The sequence below is a fragment of the Phalaenopsis equestris genome, unplaced genomic scaffold (genome assembly GCF_001263595.1).
Source record: "Phalaenopsis equestris unplaced genomic scaffold, ASM126359v1 Scaffold227118, whole genome shotgun sequence".
In the NCBI taxonomy this organism is placed as follows: domain Eukaryota; kingdom Viridiplantae; phylum Streptophyta; class Magnoliopsida; order Asparagales; family Orchidaceae; genus Phalaenopsis; species Phalaenopsis equestris.
This window is the reverse complement of record NW_018245118.1, coordinates 269,974-281,071: the sequence shown is the minus strand read 5'-3', so window position 1 is coordinate 281,071 and position 11,098 is coordinate 269,974. Positions and strand designations below refer to the sequence as shown.

Below are 11,098 nucleotides of genomic sequence, written 5' to 3'. Positions count from 1 at the left end.
AATGCATATAAGTGAATAAACATTCATATCACTATTTTGTTGAAACAATATACATAAAATGTTCTTTTAAAAAAATTTCATTAATAAAGGACCTTCTTATACTCATGGACTTTTTTTTGAAGTTAAACAACTCCCACTGACGACTTCCTCCGATGCGATCCCTTTGATGACTTCTCCTAATGAGTTGCCATCATTAACCCATCTCTCAATACATCGTCAATCCTGTCAATACCTTCCTATATCAGTTTCCCAACTCAACCTCTATTTATAGCAATCTCCTTACATATTGTTAGTTAAAGTGATCCTTAAGTGAGTTACAGTTGTGAGCCCTCTCTCGTTCACAAGCTGTCAGTCTTATCGAAGCCTTCTCATAACGAGTTGCTTACATAACTTCTTCTATTTTACACGAAAGCGGTCTACACCTTTTCCTGGAAAAGTAATATTGTGAGCCTCTCTTCTTCTGCACAATTCAACAATGAAATCGACCCCCTTTACACCCATGAACATCGCTTCTTCATATGCCATTACTCCAGTCAATGACAAACCCATGAGCATGCCTGAATTTTTTATGAACTAGGTTGTAACCCAAACTATAACTGAGCTTGAGCTGGTTTGGTATGCAAACGTGTTCATTACTTCAACTTAATAAAATAATTGGAAAATATGATAGATCACCTCTCACTAGAGCTAGTTTCATCTGAACAACTTCAAAAATATTTTTCAATGAAAATAAATAATCAATATTTCTTCGATTATGTGGATTATGAAATCAAAATTTTTTATTTTATATAAAAGATTTGATCTTTAATTCTATACTTTAAAGCGTTAAACTCGACATTATACGTGTGGGCAATGAATGATTGATTGCCCGCTGGAATTCTTCGTCGAATAGTGGAGTTTCGGTTCGCTCCTGTCGACCGGTCAACAAGTGCCGCTACTGGTTTTCTTCTTACAATGCCTTATTGCCCTTATTCTTGCCTTACCATCGAACGGTAAAACTCGCAATTTTCCTTATTCATACTTGCAAAGCCCGTTGCAGACATGGATTTGGGCCAGCAAGAATTCGAGCGCATCCTCCTTTTCGAGCACGCCCGCAAGAACGCCGAGGCCACCTATGCGAAGAATCCCCTAGATGTCGAAGTGAATCCCGAACCCGCTCTTCGTCTTTCTTTATCAGCTGCTTCTTGCTTCTTGCATCGTTTACATATCTGGCATTCTACCGGATTTGAAGTTCCTCGTCTTATTTTGCATTCTTATTTATTACTTTTTCTTTCCTTTAGAATCTCACAAATTGGGGAGGAGTGCTCTTGGAATTGTCGCAGTTCCAGAGTACTCGCTCAGATTCAATAAAGTTCGTCAAAGGTATTTGATTTTGTTGCTGATGATCTGCACATGAAGATCATTGACTTCAATTAAACAGTTTTATCATTGTTGGACGGGGCTAATTTGTACATTTCTCTTTTCTCTGCTGTATTGTGTTTTAGTTGCTGTTTCGAAGTTGGAGGAAGCTTTGGAGATTAATCCTAGGAAGCATGATGCCATTTGGACCTTAGGCAATGCACATACTTCCCTCGCATTGTACACAGAGGATCTTGAGGATGCAAAGCCATATTTTGCAAGGGCAACGCAGTGGTACCAGCAGGCATTAGATGAGGTATTTAAATCTACGTTGGTTTTCTTGATTAAATTTATAGGTTGGTCTCCTTTTTCGTGCAGAAGAATGTAAGTTGGCTTTTTGCAGGATCCTGGCAATCAGCTATACATGAACTCTTTGGAATTATCAAGGAAGGTGAGTTACCCGTTTGATGGTCCATTTACATACTTTATTTTCCATTAAAGAAGGCAGAAACATCTGATTTATTGATAGTTCTTCTAATGGATAGTTGCATTTGTTGAGGTGTTGTTTCTAATTTTTTAGATGTTCTTGAGCTATAACTTTTTTGTTTGGTTGACAAAATTCCCTCTCTTCTTATCTACATTAACAAATTTGAATATTGCAAAAGGACATTTTTATTGTATTTGTACTTGAAGTGCTGCAGTCCTCTTCTGTAAAATTGTCTAAATGCAATTAAGATATTTTAAGATAAATTGTTAAATTTTTCTTTTGTATTTCACATACTATGAGAATGAGTCTGTGTCGTATTAAAGCAACCTAAGCGTAACCTAACTAGACCCCTTATCATTATGGAAATCTAACTCTATGTAACTCATAGTCAATATTTTTAAAAGTGCGCTTTGAAGCATGCTTCACGAGCAAAACGGAGCAAAGCTTGTCATGCCTACTTGGCTTCATTGAGGCGTGCTTTGAAGCACTGAAGTTAATTTGCATGTTTTTTTACCAATTTTTAAGTTTTTAATTATTGCAACAAACAATTAGAAATTATTTGAAGTTTTTATTCACAAGTTTACACTCAATATTTGCCTTCAAGTTATGTGTTATACCACTTTTTTTCTATTATATATCAACTCTTAAGTCATTTTTTATATTTTATAATTGTTCATGAATAAATTTATAAACTATTAGTGTTGTATAGTTTATTAGTTCTATTTGATTAATAAAAATGCCGCTTTGCTCTTGGTTTTGTGCTTTGAGGCAAAATTAAAGCCTTGCGCATTGCATTACACTTTACGTTTTAATAACACTATTCAAAGTACATGCAGTTGGAGAAATATTGTTGTTATTTACTTCTTGGAGAAATTTACTTGAAAGTTTCTTTCAATCCAAATTACCTCATATATAAAAATATGAGTCATAACCCTTATAGTTATGACTCTTGCAGAGGTTCGGGTAACAGAGCTACTTTGACTTCCTATTTCCCAACACCTTCTTTGTTATTGATAATCTTAGAGCTTGTGTACTGATTTGTTGTAAAGCTTCATGGTGATGGTGTCTACTTTCCTTTGATTAGTTGTTTAAGGTTAATGATGCTACACTCTTAGCTAAATAGATTTGAAAATATTCATCGTTGCTAGTTTTAGGTTATAATAAGGAGATGATTGAGAATCGTAGATTCAAAGATGAATAAGTTTCGAATCCTATTTTCAGAATTAGACCCTTGTTCGAATGAGGTATGGACATCTATTTGGAGCTTCAAGTTCAATAATTAGTCGTTAAATTGGTTTAAAGAATCTTTGAATGATGTACAAACTTATGATAGAAGTTTCAAGCCTTGTTTGAACCTTATTTGTTTAAAATAAACTCTAACCCCTTGACTACTCGAGAAGTTGTGGTGAAACTAGTCGGTCGAATTACGCAAGTATACATGTCAAGTAATAATGCAGTTAAATAGTACCGTGTATTGATATCACAAGGAAAGTGTTAAGAATTTTTTTGGAGGGCGAATATCTAGTTTATTACACTTCTAAACTTAGTTTAGTGTGATCACAAACAAGCGGTTGTTTTCTAAAATTTACGCAAAAGCAAAAACAGAAGAAATAAGTTCGAAAAAGACAGAAAACTGCGGTAGATAAATCTTACTGTTCTTCAAGGTATGTGAGGCTCGCGCTCCTGTGATTTAGGTGATGTGGTGGTTTGTTATTAGATTTTCCTTTACGTGATAGTTATCAACAGGGATAGAAAGCCTGTCTTATGCCTATGCCTAGATAAAAAGAAGGCTAAAATCTATAAAGTTGAGGCTCCCTCAATCCCCATGGCATCCCGCAGATTTGTTCCGATTCCTTTCTAGGTTGCAAAGCCTGGATTAAATATGTCTATTATTACCCGGATTTTATGGTTAACTATTTCGTTCTTCTGCGCAATGGACAGAAGTCACAAATTATGAAATATGTTATTAACTTAAATTGTCAGATAAGGAGTAAATGCAATTCTATGGTTAACACAATAACAAAAAAAATCCCTTATTCCTCAGGACAACGATACAAGAAAAAAATCATCCCAAAAAATGATAAAAATCATATACCTTTGTTGGAAAAAATGCAGGAAAAATATTCCATTGAAAGCATCATTGTAATTACAACTAAAAAGTAAAAAATTACAAAACAATTTGTTACCTCTTCCACAATAGCCAACTCCTCTCTCATACAATAGACCTCTTAGAATAGTAAGAAAATACAAAATAAGAGGTAGAAACATTCTTAGCATCTCAAATCGTCTCCAGTTCTCTCCCCCTAAGGAACGTTTATATAGCTTAATTCATGAAGTAGGTAAGAAAATTTCTCACAAAAATAATTTCTAGATCAGGCGGCATGGTCACGATCGATAGCGACGTGGTCATGCCGTCTTTTTGCAAATCTGACGTGGTCACGCTGGAATGTGGTATGGTCACGCTGGTGACGATAGCTTGACATGGTTAAGCCTCTTCCAGGCGTGGGCATGTCGTTTTAGGCAGCTTTTGCGCTAGTTTTTCTTATTTCAAAATGCATGTATTTGACACCTATATCCCGCACAACATCAATAATACCTTTCACAAGTGTAATACCATGATAAATTAGTAAAAATAATAGATAAAATATAGGGTAAGAAATAAGTGAAATTACGTGAAATTGATTCATGTCAATACTTCCAAATTTATCTCATTACTTCCTCTCAAGTAATCTCTTAACTCAGTTGAGGATTCATGAGAAAATATATACTTCTAAACTGTTTAGTTTGTTTATCGAAGTCAAATAAAAATGTTTAAATGTCATTTTAGGTCAGTTATTTTTAATGATTAATAACTGAATCTTTTCCTTAATTTTCTTTGTTCTGCCCTTAGTAAATCCCAAGGATACTTAGGATGGTAGTGATTAAAATATCTTCACTAATCTTGAATAGTTCTAAAACAATCTCAGTAGAATCAACCAATTTAATCTTCACTTTTTCCTTGAGGATAACCTCAAAGGAGTTTTATTAAAGAATCATGAGAAAGCTTTATTATTTTAGTTAGTAGCCTCCCTTCTGATTTTTTTTTAATTAGTTGTGCCAACCTCACCCTTCTTTTTCGGGTTTTTTATTTTTTATTTTTAACTTTGTTTTTTTTTCTTTTTTTCTTTTTTCTCATTTTCTTTTTTATTTGCTTTTTCTTTTTCTTCTAAGAATCATTATATATGGTTGACAATATTTTTCTTCTTCTTTTTTAAGTATGAAGATGGATAGTGTTTCTTAAGCAATAAACCTCAAAAAATGATTATTTAACATCACACCTTTTTGTTATTCTTCCATTTAAAAATTAAGATAATATTAAATTGGCTAAAAAAAAACTGAAGAACACTTAAAACATCTTTGACACGCTCCTCAATATTATAATTACACTTTTTAATTATCATGAGTTTTCTTTAGGTACAATTAAAAGTTATTAAGTTCTGAAATCTCATTATTAAAACATTAAGGTTAATCATTCCTAAATGACCTAGCATGAGTTAGTTTATTAATTTTTAACCATTTACCTAGTTATGTGAACTACTTTCAGATTTGTAAAAACATACATATTATCCCCCAAACTTATTTTTTTTCAAGACATGAGGGACTTGTAGTAGCAATAGACGGGTTAAAATGGGTAAGCGCTAGGAAAAGAAAGTATATGCTAGAGTAGTTACATGAATTTCATAAAACCTGGCACAAGAAATCAACATTGATGAAACATAGCATTGTATCATCTAGAAAAAGAAAGCATCGCAGAACAAAAACCTCACTACATATAAGGATCAAAACATATACTATATAACATTCCATAAGCAATCAACAAGGAGAACAACACAAAACAAAACTCAAACACTGCAACATACAAAGAACAACGTAGTAGCCCCTCCAAGAAAATAAGTCATGTAAGATTGATACACCGAAAATATACGCATTTTTAGACCCATTTTGTATACCTTTTTTTTGTGATATTGCATCTTAATGGAAGATATTTTGATTTTTTCTTACATGTTGATTTTTAAGATGTAAAGCAAAAAGGAAGCAAAAAAGATGAAATTTGGAGTCAAAATTATGTTTTTGAAGAAATATTCAGCGCCGACCACACCAATGGCAGCGCCAACCGCAAAGAACAACTGAAATTTTTACTCAGTGCCGATGGCGTCAGACTAGTGTCGACGGCGCCAAAGGCAGTTCAGCCCCCATTTCTAGACAGCCCCCATTTCTAGAATAGCCCCCATTTCTAGAATGTTCAATGTATTTGGACGATTTTTTAAGAGTTTTTGGAGGCACCTCTTGGAGAATTAACCTTGAGTTTTATTTGGGGCTGAAATACATAAAAAAAAGTGACTCCTTTTTGCTCCAAAACGTTCCACCACACTCCGTTTTTCGTCATTCTTCATAATCCATTTTCATTCCACCATCATATTGGAGTCTATTAGTGATTTTTCTTATATAGTTTAGAGTTCATGTGGTGAGATTTAGTGTGAAACTTTCTGTAAGAGTGTTGGAGAAGGAGAAAAGTGAGAGATATTCTTCCTGCATTTATAAGGCTACAAGGGATTTTCTTTGAGAAAGAGTTTCAGATATGTTTTGTTTGTTTATTAGTATTGTATGAATTTTCTTTTATATATGAAATTTGTATTTTGTTGTGTCTTTCTCATAAAGTTTGAGTAGTTCTCTCCATCTTTCTCCCTACTCTGAGATATGGTGAAATGAAGAGATAATATTATGTACCAATATTAAAATATAAAATAAATTATGATGATTTTTCAATTCTAAACTTAATTAAAATTTTGAATCTGGCCAATTGAATTGTTAAAATATGTTGTGAAACATATGATCCGGGTAATGGAGTATGAGTTTTTCAACAGAATGAGGATCACATTTGATTTTATAGAAGAGAAATTCGTTTATGGAATTAAGTGCAAATAAATAAGGAAATATTCTTTGTTGGGTGTAGAATTGGAGAATCTTTAGGGTGAAAGACTAAAATCCTCAATTCAGTCTTGTGTTTAAAACTAAAGCGAGAGTTAGCCTTCAGGTGAAGGAAAATGGGAGCTCTGGAGTGGGAGCCGGTATCCTCCTAACCTAGCCATGGATTTAGGGACTAAACCTAGGATTAGCCAATGATTTTCTATGGACTGTATCAGTGTAGAAAATTATAATTGATCCTATTTAGCACAATACAGATTATAAACATTTATCTCATCTCATTTCACCAGAACCTCATTGTAGTGGGAAATATGTTTTTTCATATAAAAAATCTTCATTACATAAACATAGTTACTAGATTAGTATTTGCTTTTTAAACTTTACATTTCTGTTTTCGCTAATAGTTAAGTACTTTAGTTTTGATAACATCTCAACATTCGAAATTAGTGATAGTGATTTTCTTTGATTTTCTGTAAATTTCCTAATAAAACTTATCATTGTCAATTTACACCTTTCCTGTGGAATCGATATTCGGGGTTTAAATAGAAAGTCCTTTATTACTTGATAGCGATATGTATACATACGTAAAATCTCATTATTAATTGCCTATAATTATATATATTTTACACAACTTACTTTTCTTATAAGGATCAAGTTTTGGCGCTATAGTGGTGTCAACTTCATAAATCCTTACAAATAAAAAAATCGAGATCAAGTTTTTGTCGTCGTTGCGTGGGGAAGGTAATGATTAAATTTAAGTAAATTAAATAGTTTTGATAAATTAGGAAAGCTAGAGATAATATATATACTATAAAAATATATAAAAATAAAAAAAATAAAAAATCCAAAAAAAAAATTATTTAAGAGTATTTTTTATTTTGTTACAGTTCCATCTCAAATTTTTTATACTTTTTCAAAATATTTTTTATTTAAGGATATATAATATGTAAACAAAATAGTAATATATAGACATATATAATTTAAATATTTTTTATATTTAAATTTAATTATTGGATTTTTAATAATTAAATTTTAAAATATCTGTAAGATGTAATATCATTTCTAAATTATCAATATAATATATTTTATTTGTGATTTTTCTACAATAGATTAATAGGTTCACAAATGTCAAAACCTTTTGATGAAGCATATTTTTTAATTGAAAAAAATAGCTACTAATAATTTTCAATGACTCTCTGAAAGGATAAATTCTAAGAGGGTAGCCAGTATCCATGATTCTGATGCAATGTCTATTTTGACATCTCAAATTGCTGCTATTTCTAAAAAAATTGATCAAATAGGAGTGAACTATTCTCAAATACTCTCAATATAATGGGAATGAATTATTCTCAAGTACCCCCAGTATTAGAGGAGAATTCACTAGGACAGATTATTGATACTCAATCATCTTATGAAAATTTAAACGCTATAAATAATCGAAATAACAATCTCTATTCTAACTATTTTAACTCTAGATGGAAAAATTACCCTAATTTTAGTTGGAATAATTATAATAATCTAGTGAATCCATCCGAAAATCTGAACAATCAAGGAAATCCTAATTTTCAATCTTATTATCCTACAGAATTTAACTCCAATCCTAACCCACAAGTTAAGGAAAAGAAGTTGACGTTGGAATAAGTGATGTTGAATATGAAAAATCAAATACAAAATCAAGGGGCTGCTATTAGAAATATTAAAAATCAATTAAGACATATTGCTACTGCATTTAGTAATAGACTTGGAATTCTTCTGAGTACTGTGAAAATTAATTCAAAAAATCAAAATAAAGAGCAAATTAAAGCTATTCAATTACGAAGTGGAAAAGAAGTTGGAAAAGAAGTTGGAAAAGAAGTTGAAACAAGGATCCAAAGAGAAAATGAAGTTGATGAAGAGAAGGAAGAAATGAAAAATAATCAACATGATAATGAATATACACAGGTTCCTTTAGAAAAACTATTACCTCTGTTTCCTCAAAGACTGAAGCAGAAAAATAAAGATAAACAATTTACAAATTTTTGAAAATCCTTAAGAAGTTAAGGATAAATATTCATTTTTTTGAAGCTTTGGAACAAATGCCAAGTTATGTGAAATTTATGAAGGATGTACTAAATAAGAAAAAGAAGTTTACAAATCATGAGACCGTTGCACTTTGTGAAGACTATAGTGCTATTATTCAGAAAAACCTTTTTGAAAAATTAAAAGATCCTGAAAAATTAAAAGATCCTCGTAGTTTTACTATACCTTGTGCAATTTGTGAAAAGTTTTATGAAAAATCTTTATGTAATTTAAGAGCAAGTATCAATCTTATGCTCTTATCGATCATTAAATGTTTAGATTTGGGAGAAATTTCTCCTACTACTGTAACGCTTCAGTTAGCTGATCGATCAATAACTTATCCAAAAGGAGTTATAGAGGATGTACTAGTAAAAGTGAATAAATTTATTTTCCTTGTAGACTTTATAGTATTGGATATGGAGGAAGATAAAGAGATTCCTATTATTTTAGAGAGACAATTTCCTGCAACAGGAAGAACTGTAATAAATATGCAAAAAGGTGAATTAATAATGAGAGTTAATGATCAAGAAACAAAATTTAATATAACAAATGCTATGAAATATCCTGCAATAGAAAAATATAATGAATGTTTCAGGATGAAAGCAGCTGATTATCTGAGTAATGAACAATTTTAAAATGAGTGTGAAGATAAATTAAAGCAAAGAAAAAATTTTTGTTAATGAAGATGAAATAAAAGGAGAAGATTTAGATTATATTCAGGATAAATTTGAAACGTTTGACTTGTTTGAAAACGATAGTAAAAATCTTATTCCTTCAATTATTAAATCACCTGAACTTGAATTAAAGATATTACTTGCCCATTTAAAGTATGTATTTTTAGGAGAGTCATCTACATTGCCTGTATTATATCTTCTAAGTTAACTGAAATTCAAGAACAAAAATTGATAGAAATGTTGAACAAGTATGAAAAGGCTTTTAGATGGACTTTAGTAGATATTAAAGAAATTAGTCCTTCAATTTGTATGCATAGAATTTTATTAGATGAACAATATGAACCTAAAGCTGATCCTTAGAGAAGATTAAATCCAATAATGAAAGAAGTTGTTAAAAAAGATATTTTAAAATGGGTATATGCTGGAATTATATATCATATTTTAGATAGTGCTTGGGTAAGCCCAATTCACTGTGTTCCGACGAAATGAGTGACTATTGAAGAAAATGAGAAAAATGAATTAATACCAATAAGACAAGTTATTCGTTGACGAATTTGTATTAAGTACAAAAAATTAAATATGACCATCAGAAAAGATCACTTTTCTTTACCCTTTCTAGACTAAATGTTAGATAGATTGACTGGAAATAAATATTATTGTTTTTTAGATAGATATACCGGTTATCATCAAATTTCAATTGTTCTAGAGGAACAGGAGAAAATAACATTTACAAGCCCATACGAAAATTTCGTACAAATATTATTGCTTTTCGTAGAATGTCTTTTAGACTATGCAATTCACCTGCAACATTTCAAAGATGCATGATATCAATTTTTAGCAATTTTATAGAACATGAAATGAAAGTGTTTATGGATGATTTCCTATATTTGAGACTTCGTTTGAGTTATGTCTTAATAATTTAGAAAAAAAAATCTGGAAGTATGTGAAAAAGTCAACGTAGTATTAAATTGGCGGACTTTGATGAGGAATGCATATAATATAAGGATTAAAATAGAAAAATTAACTAATTTTGCAAATGAAATTTTAGAGAATTTTTCTGATGAACAGTTATATAGTATTGATGAAATGGATGTGGTATGTATCCTGATATAGTGAATTATATTGTAAGTGATATTCTACCACCTGATATAAAAAACCAATAATTAAAGAAGGTTATATATGATTCAAAAGACTATTTTTTGGATGACCCATATTTATATAAAAAATGTAAAGATCTAATTATTATAATTTGTGTGCCTTATGAAGAAACTCAACAGATAATTGAAAGATGTCATGATTCTGAAATTGGAGGACATTTTAGAACAAATAGAACTGCATATAAGATTTTGCAAGCTGAATTTTATTGGTATACTATTTTTAAAGATGTTAATGTATATATTAAAATGTGCGTTAGATGTCAATGAGTAGGAAATATTTATAAAAAAATGAAATGCCTCTAAATTACACATTGGAAGTTGAAATGTTTGATGTGTGGGAATTAGATTTTATGGGACCATTTATGCCTTCATTTGAAAACTTATATATATTACTTGTTGTTAATTATATGTCCAAATGG

At 30.8% G+C, this 11,098-nt stretch overlaps 1 protein-coding gene across 2 annotated transcripts in view; it reads left to right on the top strand.

Annotated features, from left to right (window-relative positions):
* Nucleotides 1–839: 839 nt before the first annotated feature.
* LOC110037921 (mitochondrial import receptor subunit TOM20-like) overlaps nt 840–11,098 on the top strand; it is a 65,375-nt gene continuing 55,116 nt past the window's right edge. The window contains exons 1-4 of one of the 2 annotated variants that reach the window (XM_020742661.1): nt 840–1,140; nt 1,281–1,362; nt 1,485–1,654; nt 1,742–1,789. In XM_020742661.1, coding sequence (XP_020598320.1) covers nt 1,042–1,140; nt 1,281–1,362; nt 1,485–1,654; nt 1,742–1,789 — 399 coding nt within the window. In that variant the 5' untranslated portion in view covers nt 840–1,041. The remainder of the gene's footprint in view (nt 1,141–1,280; nt 1,363–1,484; nt 1,655–1,741; nt 1,790–11,098) is intronic. The other variant, XM_020742660.1, reaches the window with a different exon arrangement.